Raw genomic sequence first — 21,601 nt, 5'->3', positions numbered from 1 at the left:
GTCAAAACTGCCATGAAGTCGCTACGGATGAGTAAGGATGGCAGACACCAGCAGCAGCAGCAGGATAGGAAGGTGTCCGGCTCGGAGGACGACGAGGAGAACACCATTTGCAGTGGAGCGGCCATCAAGCGTAGTGTGGTCTACTATTTGAAGAACACCACACTCCACGGACTGAAGTACATAGCGGAGGAGAGCATCACAATCCCGGAACGGTAAGCCATCTTCTTAGTTGTCTTAAGAAGTCCTTAAAATATCGATGTCCTTCAGCGTTTTCTTCGGCATTGCCTTTCTTGTGGTGGTGATCCTGTCCGGTTTCTTCATCTCCAACGTGTACTCCAAGTGGAGCGCCTCGCCCATCATCATCTCGACGAGCGCCAAGCAGAAGCTGACCAGCAACATGCCCTTCCCGGCCATCACCATCTGCAATCTGAACCAGGCGCTCTACAGCAAAGTGGACAGCATATCCAGGACCAGCACCAACTTCTCCCTGCTGATGGGATTGTGTGATCAGGGTGCCGACACCAGTATCTCCTACATCGGCACCTGGAAGTACTTCAAAGCGATCCTCGTGGAGGTGGCTCAGCCCTGCGAGAAAATGCTTCTATATTGTAGCTTTGGCTCCCGGCAGGAGGACTGTGCGCTGCTGTTTAACTCGATCCTGACGGACGATGGCCTGTGCTGTAATTTTAATGCCCTGGATCCGTCCTATCTCATCCGGAACTATAGCGACGATGTCCGGTGGGAGCCGGCACAGCCGAATATGCGTTACGAGCCCATCGATTGGACGCCGGAGAAGGGCTATGCCCGCAAACTGCCCGAGTTCTATTATCCACGTACGTCCGGTGGTACCGGCATACGAATGGGTCTCACTGTCGTTCTAAATGCCTCTATAGCGGAGTACTACTGTACCAAGTCCATGAGCGTGGGTTTCAAGGTGGGTTTTCAGGTTTAAAGTTCATGTTTTCTAAGATTTTTAATTGAGATACGTCCAGGTCCTTGTCCATAATCCCGCCGAACTACCAAAAGTGAGCAACTACGGATTTGTAGTCACCGCCGGACGGGAAGCTCGGATACCCATTGAACCCGTATACGAAGATGCCCTCCCGAGCATTCGATCCATTAAGAAATCGGTGCGCCGCTGCCTCTTTTCGGATGAAAACGAATTGATATACTACCGGACGTATTCTCGGAAAAACTGTGAACTGGAGTGCGAGGCGAAGCTCCTGCTCAGGGAGTGCAGTTGTGTCCTTTACTACCTGCCCCGGATCGATCCGATGGCGAGGGTGTGCGGTCCGAATGATAATCTATGTACGGATCGGGTGCAAACGGAGATCGAGTCCTCGCTGACGAACCTGTCCTGCGAAAGCTGCTGGCCCGGATGCTTCGAACTCACCTACAAGGCCACACCGTCGACGGCGTCGATCGTCACGGATCCTCGTTTCATGGCTGGGGAGAATATGCCGGACTATCTGTTCCATGGCCCGTACAGCAATGCCAGCGAGATGTCCATTTTGCATTTCTATTACATGACGAACATATTCCGCAGCACCACCAAGTCGGAAATGTTCGGTTTCACCGAGTTCCTATGTAAGTTACTCTGTAAAGTCTGACATTTCATTAAAATGTTTATTTTTTAGCCAATACTGGTGGCCTGCTGGGGCTCTTCATGGGCTTTAGCATCTTCTCCGTCATCGAGATCGTTTACTACATCACTGTCCGGCCGTATTGCGCTTCCCGGACTCTCAAGCAGCAGCACAACCGCCGCCTGGAGCAGCTGGGCTGGCTGACTCCCATCCGGCCGCCGGTCCGCAAGCTCATCCGTCGCCATCGCTGGGCCGGCCTGCCTCCTCCGTCCTACAGTGAGGTCTACAAGCGGAGCTTCAGTCGCAAGAAGGATAAACCGGAAACTGGACGAACCGGAAAGCTGCAGAAGAAGAGTTTTTGGCAAACTCTGCAAGTCCGTCCGGCGGAAATGAAAACGCCGGAGTATCCTTACATGGAGTGAGTTTTATAATTTAAAAAATATATTTTATAGTATTTTAATTTTTTGCATTTTTAAATAAGTATATGTGTAATAGAATTTAAGGCCTTAAATCATCCAAGTACCTTAAAAATTAAGTTTATTAATAAATTATTAACATTAAAAGATCTGTTAGATGTCTGGACTATATTTTTTTAAGATTTAATATTTTAAGTTATTTTATATTATTAAAAAATAGTTTTAATTTAATTTATAAATACAAATCGTAAAAGTTTTAGTCTAGAATACTATGTTTAGAGAAGAAATAAGTTTTATAGACTAATTTCAAAAATTTTGTCAATTTTTTTGTGGAACACCACAATTTGTAGTTTCAAAATTAAGACTTTTAGTTTCTTCTTGTTTTTATTTCTTATTTGTATGTTTTTTTTTCCTACAAAAACCGAGGTTTATGGCCAAAAGAAATGGGCCAGGAGAAAATAATCCAACAACAATAAATAAATCCCAGAAGAGGCCAATGAACGGGCCATCAGTGGGTGGTGCTGACCTTAGGAAGCACTTCGAAAAAAATATTCAAACTAATACCTGAATTTCTATAACAAATTTCTTAAAAAAAAAACTTATTTTTTAGCTTTATTTTAATAGCCAGAAGTTGGGTTTAAAAAACATGTGTTTAAATATGGAATGCCCTACTTTGTAGATATTTTTTTGGGATGGTAGTATTTTTGGAAAGTGTATTTGTAGCGGAAACCCTGACTACGCCCATTTGTGATTGCGGATATCGGTTAATGGCGCTAATCGCCACGCGACTTCAATTTTAATTGATTTTCTTTAGCTTTAAGCCAAAAAATAGAGTGAACATTAAAGGCATACCATTTCTAAATAATTAATAAAATAATTAAATAAATATTAAATATATAATGTAATAATAAATTGAGAAAATATTTAAAATGTTTATTTAGCCACCAAAAAAAATTATAATTTTTCTGGAAAGAGTATTTAAAGTTCGTATTTCTTTCATATATTTTCTTTCCCTTGTTTCTTGGCTTATTGTGTGCCAATTGTAAATTAATTGAGAGACAATTTTGGTATTGGTTTTGGCCAAAAATTCCATTCCTTCTGGCTGATGTCATTCCTCTGGGACTTTGGATAGACCATGGAATTTTATGAGCCACAAAAAAGGGGGGACACCACTATACTCTTAGAGGGAGAAATCGGGAAAAGGGAAAATCCTCAACCATCAATGTCAAGTGGATGGAAAAGTGTCTGTTTTTGAGAGTTTCTCGACTTCACATCATCTCACATCGCCTCTAAGTAGCTCCTCCAAGTGGCTCCTTCACCGATTTCCCTCCTATATCTTCTAGCATATATGTTTATGTATTTCTTCCCTCGATTCTTTGGGGCCAACTCGGTTTATTACACGGCCAGCTGGCTTATCTCACATATCGCTTGAATTTCTAATTCTTTTTTTGGCTTTTGGTTTTCCGATTTTTTTTTCAACAAGAAAAAAAATTAGGAGGCCTTCTTGGCTTCTTTTTTTAATAAACAAACAAGTGTCGGAATGTTTATAGGTGTATAGTCCCCATGGAAGTAGTGGAAAATTAAAGTCCAAAGGGGTTGGGGTTCCATCCTCTTGAAGTTCAATATTTTTTGTGTATTTGGTTTTTCCCCAAAAAAAAAATACAATTTATTTAAGAGGTGTTAAAAAACAACTCCCTCAAAGAAAGCCTAAAAAAATAAATAAAAGTTAAAGTTTTAAATATTTACTTTACTTCCTCTTAAGTTATTTTTTTAAGCTTTAATGGTAGTTGTTAAATTTATTTGTTGAAATATTTGAGAGGTTCTTCGACTACTTTTTCCATTAAAAAAAATAATTAATAAATAACTGAATGTTTAAAAAAACTATAATACATTTTTATATGACTCTTACTTACTATTTACTATTATTTTTTATTTTTAACAAACTTTCCCTTACATCTTAAACCTTTTAAACTCAAATAAACCCTTATTTATGTTCAAACTTTATAAATAAACTGAAATCCTCCAAAGATTCTCTGGTCTGGTGGCCGAAAAAAAGCCATAAACTTTTGCCTTCCGCCTTCGGACTTGTCCATCGGATACTATTGGTTGGAATAATCTATGTCTCGGGCCATATATCTATCCGAGAACATTTCACTTTCCTCCAGTTTAATGGCGGGTTATATATTATCTGCTGGCCAGTGATTCATATGCCCTGCCCACCACCCCCACCACAAAAAAGGAAAAAACCAAAACCCAGAAACATGTGCATCTGTTTAGTTCCTAGAATTTTACGCCGGAGAACTATCTGTCGGATAGTTACATTTTTTTTTTGTATCTTATCCCTATGAATTGTGGGAATTCCTTGCGATTTCACTTTCAAAACACTTTTTTTTTATTCAGTGTTTTCTGTTTATTGCTCATACGACGGGTTGGCTCTTTTAAATGTTTAATTGGGATTCGGGTTTTCTTCTTATTTTTAAAAATATTGTTAAAAAAAACAATGACATGCAGTGCTCACCTACACACACGCACAACTTTAAACAATAACAGCGGCATTTCATTTCCTTTTCTTTAGTTTTCCCTTTTTTTCTTATTCATCTGAAGAAAGTGAGGTATCATACATGGCTGTATTCTTTTTTATAAATTATGAGATATTTTTAAGTTTTAATTACATGAAGTTTGAAAATTAAATCTTAAGAGTATGTATTATAAAGTACCGGGTATCTTATAATTTGTAACAGATTTAAAATTACTAGAATTTAAAAGATAAACAATAAAGAATAAAAGATATTATACAGTTTTTTGAAACTTTTGATGCGATAGATTTGTAAAAAATATTCTATGTATTAAAAAAATATTTAAAAAATATTCTAAAGATAATTTTAATATATATATATGTATTAGAAGTACCTGGTATAGCATATCTTCTATCTTCAAAATACTCCTTATTCCTGTTTGTGTAAAATATTTAAAATATTTTTTACCATAAATAATTAGTTGTTGTTTTAATTAAGTTATAAATCAATAGTTTATATACTTTTTAAAACTATACTATTTCTAAAATTAATTATTCAATAATTGAAATTTTAAAATAATTAAGAAACTAAAATATCATGTGTTTTAAAATATTATTTCATTTGTACAATTTTTTAGTTAAATCCTTAATGTCTGGCACTGTATCTGCATGATCAAATGTTTATGCTAAGACAACAACAACAACAACAAAAACAATAGCAACAGCAACAACAATAACACCAGTAACAACAAAAACAAAAAGAACAAACAACAACAATTAAAATGGCCAGCAGCAACAATTGGCTATTCCACGTGGGTGGATATTTTTTTTTCCTTTTTTCCATTTTTTTTTTTTTTGTGAATGTGGCTACATGAGGTGGCATGGATTCCAAAAGTGGGAGTGAGAATGGGAACGGGAACTGCTGCCGCTGCTGCTGCGGTCGACGTCGCTGCTGCTGCTCTGCCGAGCATCGCCGGGGCGGGATCTCCGGCGGAAAGCGAGAAATTCAGTCAGAAATTGGACGTCGCGAATGCTGCCGCCGACTGTCGTTCTAAAAGTGTGAACTACAAAACTTGCAACATACAACCTGCAACTATTAACTAGCAACTAGCAACTTGCAATCTGCAACCTGCAACCTGCAATCTGCAACCTACAACCTGCAACATCGAAAAAAAATCCCCCCAAAATCCAATCATTCGTGTCTTTTGAGTGCTTTTATAATTTCATTTTTATTTTTTGGCAATTTTTTTTCCTGTGCGTGTGAATCGGCATAAACGATTCCACCTTTGTTCTCCGGATTTGGATATTCCGCCACCAGCTGGCATATAAAAAAAAATATATATACATATTCAGGAGATTTTCTGGAGGAAGAATAAAATCAGCAAAAGTTGCGAAATGCATTCCACGGCATGCGGCGTCGGTGCTTCAGCCACAAATCTTTCAACACTGCAATCGTAAGTCCTGGCAATTTTTTTATTATTAAAATAAATAAGATATTAATAAAAAATAAATTTTTTGGGATTTTTAAAAAGGCAAGAAACGTGTAGATAAAATATTGGTTATCAAAAAAAATGTTATATTTCATTATTTTAATCATTTAATGAATTTAAAAAAAACTTCTGTAAATTTTCGGTTTTTTTTTTTAATTCTTAAAGTGAAAAAATATATTTCAAAATATTTGAAATATTTTAAATGGTAGGCTAATTAACAAAAAATGTACTCGGCATTTCAATAAGGCCATAAATCAATAAAAAATAGCCCAGTTTGCTCTACATTTTTCTGAAATTATTCTACAAATATTTTTCTTTTTTTTACTTTTCCAAATCAAAAGTACTTTATTAAATTTCATAAAGAACCTAGAACCTGTAAACAAAAAGCCATTTGAAACATAAACACAAAGCCTTGAGGAATATATTTTCAAGTCATTCCATACAAAGATCTGAAAATATTTCCAAAATTGAGAAAAAAAATGTTTACATCGAACTGGTGAAGAGTTTTGAGGGAATTCAAGGTAATCAAAGATCAAAATCATTTTACAATTTTACAATTTTGTGTTTAGATTTTGTTTAAATATTTTTTTGTGTGTATTTTGGCCGACTGCTGCTAGTTCAAACTTAAAGTTTCGTGGATTTCAATGGACCGCAAAAGCAATCCATCAAATAAAGGAAACGAAAAACCAACAAGTGAAAAAAAAAATACAAAAAAAAAGAAATGTTTAGGATGACGGGGGTCGAACATGGGCCAGGAGTTGGGGTCACATGCTGAGCATTAAAGTAGCTCACAAGAAGCGCAATGTAAACAATTACTCATTCCCACTTTTCCTTTTCACTATTCCCCTTTCGATTTCCATTAATGTGTGTCAGAAAAACTGAAAATAGTTCCTAGTTTTCCCTGGGGGCGAGGGTGGGGGCGTGGCATTTATGCCACATGAAAGGCGCAACAGCACTTCAAAAACAACAACACGAGATAACCAGAAAACGCGGCAACAAAAACACTTGCACGACCAATTAATGGCTTTTCCAAGTGCCTCTCACCCTGTTTTCCATTTTCCCCTATTTTCCTTTCCCTCCTTTTTTTTTTTTGTCTATTTTTCCTATTTTTTATTTATGTGAGTTTTTTTTCAGTGGCGGATTAATGGCAAGTGCCGATCAAGTTGTTGCTCAATTTCCAAATCCCAGACAGACAAGTGACAAGTTCAAATATACACTGCCAAAAAAATATCAAAGAAGAGGATATTTTTTTTTTTAATTTTTAAAGGCAACAGAATTCATTAATTTTGAAATATAAGAAAATTAGAAATATGATATTGAAAGTTTGTAGATCATTTTGTTTCATTTTAAATATTTGAATTTTTATTAGAGTATTTTTTTTATAATTTTTTTTTAAATATTTAACATAAAGATACAGCTTTTCTAACAATATAAAATAAAGGCATTTTTCACAATTAATTAAATGAGAATAAATAAAAATTGTTTAAATAAAAACGTACGTTTTTTTTTAGGTGTCAAACTTTTAAGATAAAATCTTAAATTTTAATTCAAAATTTTTAAAAATCTTACTCCAAAAAATATAAAATATAGAAAATATATAGTTTTCTCAATTAAAATGCAATAGTAGTATACATTTTTTGCTAGTGTAGGCCAAGAAAATGGCTTTAAGACCAATCTCGATTTCCGCGCCCCTTTTTTCCGACTGTTTGCCCGAAAGAGAGGTGGGGACCGGGCCAAGGGCAGCCGGTTAAATAAATTTGTGACGTCATCGCGTCGGCGTCGCCACCAACGCACCAAAAAATGAATGAAAAAATTAAAAAAAAACCAAAAAAACTGCAAATGATGAATGTTTATTTTTTATTTGGACTGCTTAAGACTTGAATCTTAAATGCATTTGTAATCAAAAAAAAAAATAGACATATATTTGGGTATAGTTTTTTTTTTTCTTTTTATTTATTTTTTATATTTTATTTATTTCCAAAGAACATACCATTTTTTATATCTCGATATATGTATTTTTTTCTTCCAATTTTTATTCCAATTTTCATTCATTCACAGAATATAACACCCACTCACTTTAGTTTCCATTGGCTTTTGTGATTTAATAGTTTATGCAAATGAATAAATTAAAAAAAAGCTCTTGAGAAAAAAATTAAATAGAAAAAGAGACACCGAAAAAGGGCAGCCTTAAAGTGTTGAGTGGTCAGTTAATTGGGAGGCCTCACAGTGGGTGGGGATGTGGGGATCCATCTCGTGATGGATTCGATGTAATTAGCCCATTGTCATGTGGATTGGTTGCAACGCCCCACCCACAACTCGACGCCCACACGCGTGTTTTTCAAGTACAAGTACCTTCCTCTCATGCCCCCAGACCCTTGGCCCTCTGGGTCTGGTCCGGACTCCTGTAGAGCGAATTTTAACTATGTGCACTGGAAAAAATATCAAGGGTTTTAGAGAATAATATGAAAAATAAGATATACATGCAAATATTCTATTTTTCCTAACAATTATGGTTTATTTATTTTCTGTCTGTTCATTTAATAGACTTTTACAGTTAAAGTTTTATTTTTCCGCATTAGTTTCTACAATTCTCAACTTTTGGTTCCTATAAAATTTAAATAAGTATCTTAAATGTCATTAATAGTTTCAAAAAAATAAAAAGGCTAATATAAAAGGCTAATAAAATCAAAAAACTTCCTAAAAATTATTTTTCACTAAGGATCTAATTTCCCAAAGAACTGCGTCTTCTACTTATTATAATTCCCAACTGATTTATTTGGGGCATACCTCCATGAGATTCTTTTCAATTTTCGGATTTTGCATTTTTCGGTTTGTTCATTTGTCATCTTGAAAGCTCCTTTGTAGTTTAGTTGGAATAAGCCTAAATTTTTTCTGAGTTCACTTAAACAGCTCTCAACTGCTGATAATTTGTGCAATTTGTTGACACACATTTCAATTTTTTTTTTCGTGCTGCGCTCTTTTTGATTTTCTCAGTTGCAGTAGCTGCTTTAGAATTTGTTTTTTATGCTTTTTTGCTGCTTTTGATGGCAAATTGCACGCTTTAACAGCACGACATCATCGCGAATGTAAATATATACAAAAAAAAATGTATCTTTGTGCAATTGACATGCTTCCATGATCATCCTCCTTTGCATTTGCTTTTCTGCCTTGCTTTTTTTTATGCCTTTTGTCCAATGTCCGCTGCACTGTCCGCTGTCCAGTGTCCAGTGTCCGTTGTCCGCTGTCCGCTGCTTTGCTCTTATCATAGACAACTGGCAAACTGGCAAATGTCAAACTGCAACGGAAATCTGCGTGCCCCCACAAAGACGCATACAAATAATAATAAAAAAAAAACAACAAATAAAAAAAACTATAAAAAAAAATAATAATAAAAAATAATATAAATCAGACACACGCACAGCGGATGTGTGGAGAGACGATTTCCAAGCGATGACCAGACCAGACAAACAACCCGAACATGGAAGCAATCACACATGCACTCGGGGTCACCCGAATAGGGCTGGGTGGGGTCAAAAGGTTAGCAATGATAAGGTAGAAATATTTGGAAGAGAAACAAATGAATGTGTTTCAAGTGGCAGGTCAGTGAATAAATATAATATATTATGGGAAATTATTACCAACTACTTTTTGTTTTTAGAAGCTTGGTTAATTTTTTGAAAATAAAATATTAACAAATTTTTTTCCTAAATATTTTTGTTTCTAAATCACTTATGATCACTTTTCACTTCCACAAATCACTTTTCAATACCTTGTCCTATTAGTTTCAAATCAATATTCGATTTTCAAAGTTATTGTATGCTAAGTATTTTATTTTTAAAATAAAAACCCAAATTCTTACAATTTTGTCTCTTTATTGTCTATGATGTTGTATATTTTATTTTCTATATTTTTTAAATATTTAATTTAAAGCCCTTTCCCTACTAATTTGCCCTGAAATGTAGCCCCAAGTTACTGGGCTCCCCATAATCTTCTTTTTTCCACCTGTACCCATAAGCTTCCCCAGCAGACTTCGTTGACATTCAAAGGGAGTTGACAAATCAAAGGAACCTTCTTCTCTGGGAAAAGGATAACAAAGCCAGATAAAAATAAATCGCAAACTATCAAAATAAAAAAAAAATACAAATGTCGATTCAAGAATAAGAAAAAGTTAGTCTTGAATTCCTGAAACTAAATGGAAAATGCAATTAAAGACTCGATGATGTCATGGAAGTGCCTTCACATTTTCCGCCAATTTTTCCTCAATGTTATCATTACTATCTTTATTTTTTTGTTGCTCAGCTTTCGGTTTTGGTTTTTGTTTCTGTTTGTTTTGCCTGCGAGCCTGTTTCGTCGCCTTGTGTCGCTTTGTGTGTCCACTTTTGTGTGTCACTGTCAACAAATTGCTCTTAATGGCCCGCCGGCGGGTGGGTGGTCATGCCACGCCTCCATTCCAACCCATCAACCCAACCGCCAATGGAAAAAAAAAAATATCGCCGAGGCAAGAACAATTGCAACCCGAAAAGCTAAACCCCGAATCACGGGAGCTGCTGGCGGTTCGTTCATCGGGGTCGTCTAATTTTTTGTGATTTCCGCAGGCCAGCCAACAATTTGCACTGCATAAACTATAAAGTATAAAGTCAAAAGCATAAAGCTAAAGCATATAGAATATATCATATAGCCCATGAAGCACCAAACCCAAAAAGCAAAGCCAAAAGCAAGCACAACCTCAGCAGATACGCAGCCCACTCGGCTAGACGCATAGTAGCCGCAGTTAGAGATGCTACAAAAAAAGCTTAAAATTCAATTGAAACATATTTTTATTAAAAATAAAAAATTATATTTACAAAAAAATTGTTTTTGAGAACCATTCTTCCAAAATCTGTATTTTAATAAAAACATACATTTTTATAGAAATAAATATAAATAGATAAGGTCTGGTCTAAATGGTTTGAACAGTATGCTTTCTTGAACAAATTTTAAATAAATAAATCTAAAATCTTTGAAAGATTTTAAATCTTAATCTTTAGATTAGATTTATCATTTGATAAATCATTAGATCATTATTTATCTAAATCAAAGACTTTAAATCTAAATCTTCGTATATATTTGCAAGCTAGGGCTTTCTTTCAAACATTTTTTAATGGGTTTTGAACTCAAAAACTTTTTTTTTAAATATTAAAAAAATTCAAACCAAAAGAAATGACATGAAAAAGCAACACAAATCTTTTTTACTTTATGTTATAATTTTTTGGTAAAATAATAGATATACTTTTAAGCTTGGTTATTAAACAACATTTTATACAAAAAACTGCTTCAAAATAATCTCGATTTAAAATTTTATTAAAATATAAATTTTTTTTTAATAATTTGTTTAAATAATTTATTTTTATTACCTTTTTTTTATAGTTTTTTTTTTTTTTTAATATTTGTATATTTGTTGTATAATTTTTTTTGTTTAAATAATTTTTGGTTTTTTGTAAAATTTTTTTTTTGCTAAGTTTTTTTCCCCCTAAGCCTTAAATATTTTATTAATGTCGATTAAAAAAAAGTAGCTAGAAAAGCAGCACTGGCGCGGCTGGCGTCGCTGCTGCTGCCGCCTTCGCAGCCGGCGGCGCCGTCATCGCTAGCCGCCGTTCTTAATTCAGTTGACCAACAGACGCAGACGACGTCGCAGCCGAGGCACGCGACTAAAAAATAGTTTAAAAAACATACAAGTTAAAAATATAATTTGAAAATTATAGCAAACTTACGCATATATATCAATAAAGTATATATACGGTTCCAAAACAAAATATTCAAAAACATTTCCGAATAATTAATTGTTTCTCTGTGAAAAAAAAAATACAATTCGCGCGTTTTCTTAAATAAAAAATTCAACACAAATAAAGGTGACAACAAAAAATATTCTTTTATTTTTTTTTTTTCGAATTGTATATATAATTTTGTGCGTGTGCGTATCAGGATTTTGAAAAAAAAGATGCAGAAAATAAATGTGTTTAATTTTTGTTGTTTTTTTCATGTTGCATGTTTGTATTTTTTTTTATGCTGGGCCGGCAATACAACAGGTCCGCCCACCTGAGCAAAAAATAAAAATAAAAGAGGAGGTAACCAGAAAAATAAAAAAAAAATAAAAATAAAGTAAAATATGTATGTTGGAAATAAAAAGATACGTTGGCGGGCAGAGAGAAGCAACAAGTCCAAGTCCAAGTCTAGGGCCAGGAACACAGAAAGAAACAGACACGAGAAAATAAATTTAAAAAATAAAAATAAAATGAGGGAGCTATCTTTGCTATCTTTGTGTGTTTTCAGTTTCATTTGGCAATTATTATATTTAAAAATAACCAAAAACCGAAAACAGTGGCGAAACAAAGGCGTCGACCGAAAGAATGAAAGCCAAATAAATGCCAGACGCCAAAAATTGCCGCCAAATGTGCGAGATGCGAGTATATACCAAAAATTATAATAATAATATCCGAAAGAAATGGAAAAAAAAGTAATTTTTTCCAAAAAACACTTGTTGGCTTTTGATGCACTTGAAAGAATACTTTTTATATGTATTTTTCTCAGTGTAATCATAGGGTATTGTAGGGTGGGGAGTGGGATTTGTGTGTAATTTGTCAAATTCCTGAAATGCCTCAAGTTTCTGGCTAATATCCATAAAAATGCAAAAACTAAGTGAGGCAATACCATAATTCAGGCATTAAATGGCTGGAAAAATATTTTTCAAAATTGTTTGAGGGGATTATAATTTATTTTTTTTTGGCCAATTTAAGAACATTAAGGTTTATGATTATTACGAGTCAAAGACTGAGATACTACTCGTATCATATTTCCTTATAAGAGTCTTAAGTTCCAGTTGACCCTCATCCTCACCCTTTTATTTTTTTTATTTTATTTGTATTTTATTTTTTTTTGTGTGTGTGGGGTTATCTTAAGATCCCGCATAAACTCTTTCAAGTGCAGCCAGATTTTGATGTATATTTTTGGATTTTTTATCAAGCTAATTCGCAAGAGCCCGCTCAATTGTTAGCTCAACAGATCTGGGATCGAGCCACTTAGTCTAACAATAATCGACGCTAAACGCTGTGTATCTCTGCTGTTTTGGAACCGAGAGTCTCCTCGGCTGATTGCTGACAACTTAATCAACCTAAAAAAGAAAAAACAACACAGAGAAAAAAAAGAAAAGGAAAAATGATAAAAGAAAAGCGTATAGAATCCACGAGATATTGTCTATGGCCATGCCAGCTAATATTTGGTGGCTATCTTTAAGAGAGAGATATAAAAATAAATACTATATACTATACGGGTTAGAGTATACAAATATATTATATAGATTATATACTAGATAGTACATATATAGTATACCCTCTTGTTTTAAAGACTTCCGAGGGAAACCAAGTTGTCGTCCCTGAACTTTGTGCGAGATCAATTTGAACTGTCACAGAATTGGATTGGAAAAATGCGAAATGTGTCAAAATGCAAAAAAAATAAAAAATAAAAAAAAAATACTAGGAGTTAAATTCAAACAAACGACTTCAACTCAAGGCACGCCATATAAATGACAGATCTTTGTTCGTTATTCCTCATAATCTATGAGAATTATCTTTCTTCTTAGTCGCTGCGACTAAGGAGGTGGTAATTAGTACAAATCAATTGATTATCTTTGTCTTCAGACAAGGGCCCTTCAGAAGAAATTCAATAGCAGATCATAAAATAATAATACTGTTTTAAAAAATAATTTTTTCTTTAAAATTGAATGTCTGTTTCATGTCTTAAACACTCCATCTTTCAATATTTTTATGGTTTTGTGTTTGAAAAATCATTTTTATGAAACACTTAATTTAATAGTTGATCTAGTTTTGTGTTAATTTGTTTTGTCTGCAAAATAATCTTTTCGAAAAACCCATTTTTGAAGTAAGAAGTAAAAATAGTTTCTCAAAGATGACAAAAACTTCTCGTAAATTTGAAATTGAGGACAGTTTTTGGGGCAAAAACACAAACATAATTTTCGTAATTTTTGGTTAGTGATTATTTTTGACATATTTGTTGGAAAAAGAATAGACATTAACACTTTTTTATGGTTGGGTCTCTAGTTTGAATTATGGTTTTTGGTCAGTTTAGCCTTCGGCCCTCGAGAAGCATTTTTTTCATTTATTTGCACCGGTCTTCATGCATTTTAATTCTATTTGTATTTACGATTTAATTGCTTGCCGAATTAAAATGCAAATTCGGTTTGCTTTTCGGTTTTAGGCTCGACTGACCGTGATCTATGTGGGCTTCAGTTTGCCCTTCGATTTGTTTAGTTTTTCATTAAAAATTTTAAACTATATAATACCCTTTTCACTGTAATGCCGGACCCATATCTGTGTTTCTTTTTCATTCATGTTTCCAGTCTCTTTGTCGTCAAAACATATTTTTTTCTGCGAAACTATTGATAAAGAAATCGGCTTAAGATGAAAGCCGATCCGCCAGAACTTGGCTTCCATTTATTTTATTTTTTTTTTTTTAAGAGAAATTACAATGGGTAATTAATAAATGGATATACATATGTATGTACATATGTATTCCCATTTATTTGGTCATGAGTGTACTTACACTGGCGATAAAGCAATTCAAAGGCGGTCGGTCACTGTCCATATAAATTAAATCCGAAACTATTCCGTTGACAGTTTCGCCATTATTTATGATTATTGATTAATTGATCATAGGGAAGTCGCATCACGTACAAGATAATGACAGCCGATTTCGATTTTCGAAGTTTTTTTTGGCTTGAAGGCGCTGCGCATGCGCCACTTAAATAATAAATAAAATATTTTAAACTAAAATATTAATATTCAAATAATGAAATTTGTGAAGAATATAGTTAAAATTATTTTATAAAAATATTGGAATAATATTTCCCATAAAAATAGTCTTAAAAACTATTAAAGATCATAAAATTTTAATCTCAATAGTTTTTTTTTTATAAAATGCAATTATTTTATAATTATTTTAAATACAATTCCATTAAGATTCCCCCCTTTCATTCGAGAAAATCAACTTTGTTCGAATAGCTTCATTTTGAGTAATTAAACCTGCCACTCACACGCCACCTGTCGTTCGGTTCTTGCAAATAGCAATCAATAAAAGTGAAAAAAAAATAGGGGAAAAAAAGCAAAATAAAAATAAAAATACGAGCTTTTAAATTACTTTCGACATGGCAGGAAAAACTCTATGTATTTTGGTTCAATGTCCCATTTTTCAGGAAGTGTTTTGTGGGTGGTTGAGGGGCCTGAGGGCGGTGGCAAAAAATGGAGATGGATCGTAAACCTCAATTGCATTCCGAATGCCTCATAATTGTGGTTCTTGGTACTACATTTTTTTTTTTTTAACTCCCCCTTCCAACCCACCGAGCATTTAACGAAAACGAAACGAAATTAAATGCAGTTGACCCAGAAATTGCATTAAAGTTTGCCAAACAGGCTAGCAAAATACTTATTATTTAACATTTTAAAGATGAATAATTATTTTAAAAATTAATTTATTAGTTTTTGAGAAAATAATAATACACAAAATATAAAAATAATTTAATAAAGTAATAATAATTAATTTTATTTATCAACATTCCATTTTTTGAAGCTCAAATTATGTTTTTTATTAAAGTATTTTATATATATATTTTTTATTGATATTTAATTTGAATATTTATTATTTAGAATTATTTATTTTGAATATTATTTTTATAAGTATTTTTTATTTTCATGGGTATTCCGTCCTAGAGGCTTCTAAATATTTTTTTATATATATTTTTTTTTTGTCTAGTTTTTAATGGAGCTTTCCCTCTTAAGCAAGTGTCATCGCCTCTGTGGGGTTCCCAGGGTGTGGGGCGAGGTGGGGGCTTTAAAAAAAGGGGGCAGCGGCCTCATCAACAATTACAAATGTGATGCAGGTCAGGACCGGAGTGCAAAGGTGCTGCTTCTGACCGCTGCCGTTTTTTTTATTTACGTTTTTTTATTTTTTATTTCTGTGTTTTTTTTTTGCCGGCAAACGCCAGCAATTAACCCAATTCCCGCGAGCAACGACTTGGGCGGCACTCTGGCCACCACCCCCCTCCCATGCCCCTAACCACTGACCACCCCACCACCCAAATGTCCACCCCACCAGCCCACTTCCTCCCATCAAAGCGACGACCACGCAAGGCTCGCAATCACAACATTCAATTATGGTTATGGTCGAAAACAACAAAAGGAAATCCATTCGCGGAAAATGCATTGCTGCCAGGGCTGAGCTGTCGGCGTCGCTGTCGCTGCCTCTGCTGCCTCTGCCGCCTCTTAGACGAACGTCGACGTCGACGTCGACGCTTGTCTGACCCATTTTTAGTCCGGGGCACGCCCACTCCTGGCGCTGGCGAAGGCGGTTGGGGGTGTAGCCGTACACACAAAACCACATCCTGCCATCAAAGTTGCCGATGACGACAGTCATGTTCTGCTTGTTGTTTCAGTCAGGACAGTGGAAGGTCCTTAAAAACGACACATTTCATTCAAAATACTTTCTTAATATAACATTTTGGTATAGAATTATTTTTTTTTATAGTTTACAGGTTTTTATTGATATTAAACATTACACATGTTTTTGGGCACTAAAAATAATTTAAAAAAAATATTTTTTTAATATTATAAATATTAGGAATGAAAGTTTATACTTTTTTTTTATAGTGTTTTAGGTTTAAAATAAAAAAATCTAAAAGCAAAAAATCAAAAATTTGAAAAGTATTTTAAACTCTTTTATTTATTTTTTTTTTTGGAGAACCAAATTGTAATTATTTATTTAAATAAAAAAATATAAAAAGCTTAAAAAATGCAATTTAAGGTTGATTAACAATTATTAGAAATTTAATAGATAAATTTTAAATATAAAATTAAGAAAAAACGGAAGAACTATAGGACTATTTGACTATAGTTCTTTATTTTGTGGCCTTGTGTTTTCCTTGATAATAAGCAATATAATATATATATCTATGAAATATTTATCTCAAAATCCTCTCTATCGAAGCTCTACTGTAAATATTGCGTTTGCCGTTTGTCGATGGCTCCGAATCGTTTGAGATTGTCGGGGCTTTCGGTTTCAGTTTGTGCCGAAGCCTGCTGGCGAAAACTGTTGCACATTTTTCTGGGCCTCTCCAAACAAATAAACTGTTGCTTTATTTTCTATTTTATTTTCGTTTGTTTCTTACTATTTGTGCGAAAAACAGGAGCACAGGAGGAGTCACAGGAAGCGGAACAGGTGCTGGTACAGGAAGTGGAACAGGAACAGGAACAGCAGCTGGAGCAGCAGATGCCCACAAAATGGTGCACCAGAGCAACAATGAGGATGCCATGAACAAGATTCCATTGAAGTCGGCCGGCGGCCTGGACTCGGACGAGGAGAAGAACGGGGGGGAGCTGATGCAGGACACCGCCGCCGCCGAGGAGGCGCGACGCGAGCAGATGTGAGTCCTTCAAAAAAAATTACATTTAAACTGACAATAACAAGGGCAGGATGTACGAAAGGATATGTCCTTTTAGAGAGGCTTTTATGGAAATTCTATGTTGCTTTTTTTGGCGGTATTATGTCGCTCTTTTTTGATGAAAATATGTCGTTCTTTGCTGATAGAGTTATGTCTTTTTAAGAAAGAGATTCAAGAGCCATAGACTTGTTTGTTTTAGGTATTATTATGAGGACCTTTTTATGAAAAAAATTATGCTTTTTATTAAGGTGATATGTCACTCTTTTTTGGAGAAAATATGTCGCTCTTATCTAGTTAGGTTATGTCGTTTGAAGGAAGAGATTTTCAAGGTAAAAGGGATATACCTACATGGGGATTTTGGCTAGTATTCTATAGGTCTTAGTGCCTTGTTTGTCCGATTTATGTAGCTCTTTTCTGGCGCCTCTATGTTGCTCTAAAAAAGACATATCCTTGGAGAAGATACGTCGCTCTAAAAGAAGGAAATCTTTAATAAATTTAATAAAAACCAAACAACCTACTTGATTTCCATTGCAGGCGAGCCAATGTCTTGGCATGGATGAAGAAGCTAACCATAGTATTGATCTGCTTTATTGGAATCGCCCTGATCAGTTACGTGATCATCAGCCTGTGTTTCAGTGGTAAGTGATTAGAGAAGCGATAGACCAACGAAAAGCGATAAGCCAACCACATCCAGCTAACAAATTCACTCACCCAAGGCAAACTAAAATATGAACCAAAACCAGTGACAGACTTTATGGACAGACCTTTAGCAAAAAAATTTGTGGTAGTATGTACATATTATATATTTAGTCACCCACCCTACGATTTGGCCCAAAAACGAGCTTCACTTTCTCTCTCTATCTCTGCATGATTTCTTTATCGATCATCTTAACCAAGCACCTGGCATTTAATCTAGTTAAAAAAAAAATAATTTCTTTTATTGTGGCACAAACAAAAAAAAAAAAAAAAAAAAAAAAAAAGTATTCACATGAACCAAACCCAAACCAAAAACTTTACACCCTAACTCACTTAACAACAACAACCACTACAAAGACTGGCCCAAATCGACGCCAAATAGAAACAACAGCACAGCCACAACATTGAAAGCCACAACAAAGACGACAGCAACACCAACAGGGCTTGTAACAGAATCAGATGCAGATTCAGATGCAGATGCAGAAGCAGCAGCAGAAGCAGCAACATCAATTGATTTCGGTGATACTTCAACAGAAGATATTGCACAAAAAGCAAATAATGCACAAACAGAACCAGAAACTGCAACAACTATTGCACCAGCAATTAGTAGCACAACTTTCACAGCAACAACAACAATAGATAGCACAACAACAACAACAATTACTACAACAACACAACAACCAACAACAACAACTACTAGAACAACAACAACAGCTACAACACAAAGCAATCCCAGCCCCACACTTAAAACATTTACTTCAACAGATGAGCAGCAACAGCAGCAACAAGAGCAGGCATCAGGATCCGATTCGATTGGTAATCTTAATCTTCTGGACACCACCACGCCATCCTCGGAGGATTCAGTGCCCAATGTGGCAGCATCGACGGCAGGCACTACCGCACCACCACCGCATCCAGGGCTATTGGACCAAATCCGCATCGATACCAGCGATCAGTTTGAATCCGTTTTGGGAGTCTATCAACACGGTGCCGTGAGTTCTGACAATCTGGAGTGCAGCAAGATCGGCAGGTGAGTCAATATATTATGTTATTTTAGATCCTAAAAGAAACAACAGTTGTCGGGGTCACCACTTCGTCGAAATCCAACTTTTTCGTTTGTCTGTCTCTCTGTATTGAACTATATGCTTAAAAATATAATGTTAAGAGGTCATCTAGAAAGTTAATACAAAACTTACGACCTTGTCGGGGTCACCACTTCTTAGAATTCCGACTTCTTCATTTGTCCGCCTTTCTATATTGAAATATATGCTTTAAAATGTTAATCTATGCTTGGAAAAGATCAATTTAAGATCAGATCACCTAGAAGACCAAGTAGACCTAGTACAAAAAGCATGATCTTGTCGGGGTCACCACGCACCTAAAGTTCGCCTTGTCCGTTTGTCAGATTCTGGAAACGGGGTCACCTTTAGAATCTATGTAGCCATGCATCCTAGTCGCTCACTATAATATCTTTAATATTTAAAATCATTTCCAATTATCCTCTCCAGCAACATCCTTGCCCGCAACGGCAGTGCCGTGGATGCCGCTATTGCAGCTCTTTTGTGCAACGGCCTCCTGACCATCCAGAGCTTGGGAATTGGCGGCGGCTTCTTGATGAACGTTTATAGTCGAGCTGACCGTCATGCCACCTCGATCGATGCCCGGGAAGTGGCTCCCTACAACGTTGAGGCGGATATGTTTGCCGCAGAGCCGGAGAAATCGCACAAGGGACCCCTGAGCATTGCGGTGCCCGGTGAGGTGATGGGCTATCATGAGGCGCACAGTCGTTTTGGAAAGCTACCATGGGCGGATCTAGTGGCGCCATCGTTGGAGCTCTGCGAAAAGGGCTATCATGTGTCCCAGCACATGGAAAGGGCACTCCATACGGCACTTCCACAAATCAAGGAACATCAGCAGTACAAGTGAGTCATAGAGTCTGATACTTACCTTTAAAAACAATCTCTAATTCCCTTCATGTCTTTTAGGATCTACTTGAATCCGAAAACTGGAAATCCCCATTCCGCTGGAACAGTTGTCAAGCCCCCCAAGAACCTCTGCGAATCCTATCAACTGCTTTCTGACAACGGACCCCTGGACTTCTACAATGGAACTCTGGCTGAGCTACTGTCGCAGGATCTGCAGGATATTGGCAGCATAATTACCCGCAATGATCTGCTAACTTACCAACCGGACGTCATCAACTCCATAACGATGGACCTGGGCGAGGATACCCTCTACGTTATACCGCCTGTCAGTTCGGGTTCAGTGGTAGCGCACGCCCTGAGCATCCTGCAAGGATATAATCTGACCAAGGACGACCTGGCCACCGAGGAGTTGAAGGCAAGGACCATTCATCGTATCACGGAAGCCGTCAAGTTCGCCTTCGCCCGGAGATCCCAATTGGGCGACATGCACTACATCGATGCCCGGGAAGTGGTCAGCCAGCTGACCAATCCCGAGTTCGGCAATCAGAATCGTGCCAAGATCAATGACTCCCATGTCCTGCCCGATCCGATGTCGTATGGTGCTCAGTTCGCGACCAATGAGGATCCGGAAGGTACCTCCCATCTGGTTGTTTTGGCGCCCAACGGTGATGCCGTTTCAGTGACGAGTTCCATTAATGCTTAGTGAGTTTATTTTTTATTTTATTTATGGAGTATTTTTGATGGTAAGGGTCTCTGGAAACAGATCTTACTCAAAAAGCTCTTAATAAGTTTGAATTCCGGTGACGAAAACTGCCAAAATATTTGATAGCGATTTTGGTGACGAAGGAAATCACACTTTGCATATTTTTTAAAAATATTTAAACCATTATTTTCAGCTTTGGCTCCGGACTAATTGGACCACGGACCGGAATCGTGCTGAACAACGGAATGAACGACTTCGCCGTGGAGAACAATATGTACGGACTGCCGCAGTCCCAGGCGAACGTCATTGATGCCACGAAGCGACCGATGTCCTCCCAGTCACCCATCCTGCTGACGGACAAGTCCGGGGACATCCGATTGATCCTCGGAGCAGCCGGCGGCAGTAAAATCATTCCGGCCGTGGTGGAGGTGGCGGCCAATGTCCTGTGGTTCCAAGAGGATCTGCGAACGGCGATCAATGCACCGCGTTTCTATCATCAGCTGCTGCCCGATGTCCTGGAGTACGAGGATGGTGGCTTCTCGGAAACGGTTCTCCATCTGTTGGCCAACAGAGGACACACTCTGAAGCCGATGTCGAAGTTGAAGGGTTCGATAGTGACGGGCATAGCACGGAATTCGACTGCCATCTATGCGAATGCCGATTATCGTAAACGCGGCGGTGTGGCCGGGTTTTAGGGTGGCTCCAAATCCACCTAATCAGTCACTCACAAACACACACCATACACACTACATACACACACACCACGCCACACACACACACACACACAC

The 21,601-nt window shown here is 36.3% G+C and overlaps 2 protein-coding genes across 5 annotated transcripts; both read left to right on the top strand.

Moving 5' to 3' along the window:
* The first annotated feature begins 7 nt into the window (after window positions 1-7).
* Window positions 8-5,309, top strand: LOC6504421 (pickpocket protein 28). Of its 2 annotated transcripts, XM_014903975.3 has the most exons (5): window positions 8-212; window positions 268-934; window positions 993-1,587; window positions 1,638-2,001; window positions 5,153-5,309. In XM_014903975.3, exons 1-5 carry the CDS (start codon window positions 13-15, stop codon window positions 5,154-5,156), a joined length of 1,830 nt encoding a protein of 609 aa, XP_014759461.1. In that variant the 5' UTR covers window positions 8-12; the 3' UTR covers window positions 5,157-5,309. The 2 variants fall into 2 exon arrangements, with proteins under 2 accessions (XP_014759461.1, XP_001967013.1); XM_001966977.4 differs by lacking the exon at window positions 5,153-5,309 and having other exon boundaries at window positions 1,638-2,174.
* A 456-nt stretch (window positions 5,310-5,765) lies between these two features.
* Window positions 5,766-21,596, top strand: LOC6504422 (glutathione hydrolase 1 proenzyme). Of its 3 annotated transcripts, none has more exons than XM_014903976.3 (7): window positions 5,766-5,968; window positions 17,235-17,471; window positions 18,024-18,127; window positions 18,951-19,215; window positions 19,694-20,107; window positions 20,171-20,812; window positions 21,007-21,596. In XM_014903976.3, the coding sequence occupies exons 1-7, from the start codon at window positions 5,910-5,912 to the stop codon at window positions 21,506-21,508; spliced, it is 2,223 nt and encodes a 740-aa protein (XP_014759462.1). In that variant the 5' UTR covers window positions 5,766-5,909; the 3' UTR covers window positions 21,509-21,596. The 3 variants fall into 3 exon arrangements, with proteins under 3 accessions (XP_014759462.1, XP_014759463.1, XP_032308326.1); XM_014903977.3 differs by having other exon boundaries at window positions 18,543-19,215; XM_032452435.2 differs by lacking the exon at window positions 5,766-5,968 and adding an exon at window positions 11,619-11,892 and having other exon boundaries at window positions 18,543-19,215.
* Window positions 21,597-21,601: the final 5 nt, after the last annotated feature.

This window comes from Drosophila ananassae, chromosome XR (assembly GCF_017639315.1).
Source record: "Drosophila ananassae strain 14024-0371.13 chromosome XR, ASM1763931v2, whole genome shotgun sequence".
NCBI lineage: Eukaryota > Metazoa > Arthropoda > Insecta > Diptera > Drosophilidae > Drosophila > Drosophila ananassae.
The sequence above is the reverse complement of the archived record's forward strand: the minus strand, read 5'-3'. Positions and strand labels throughout refer to the sequence as shown.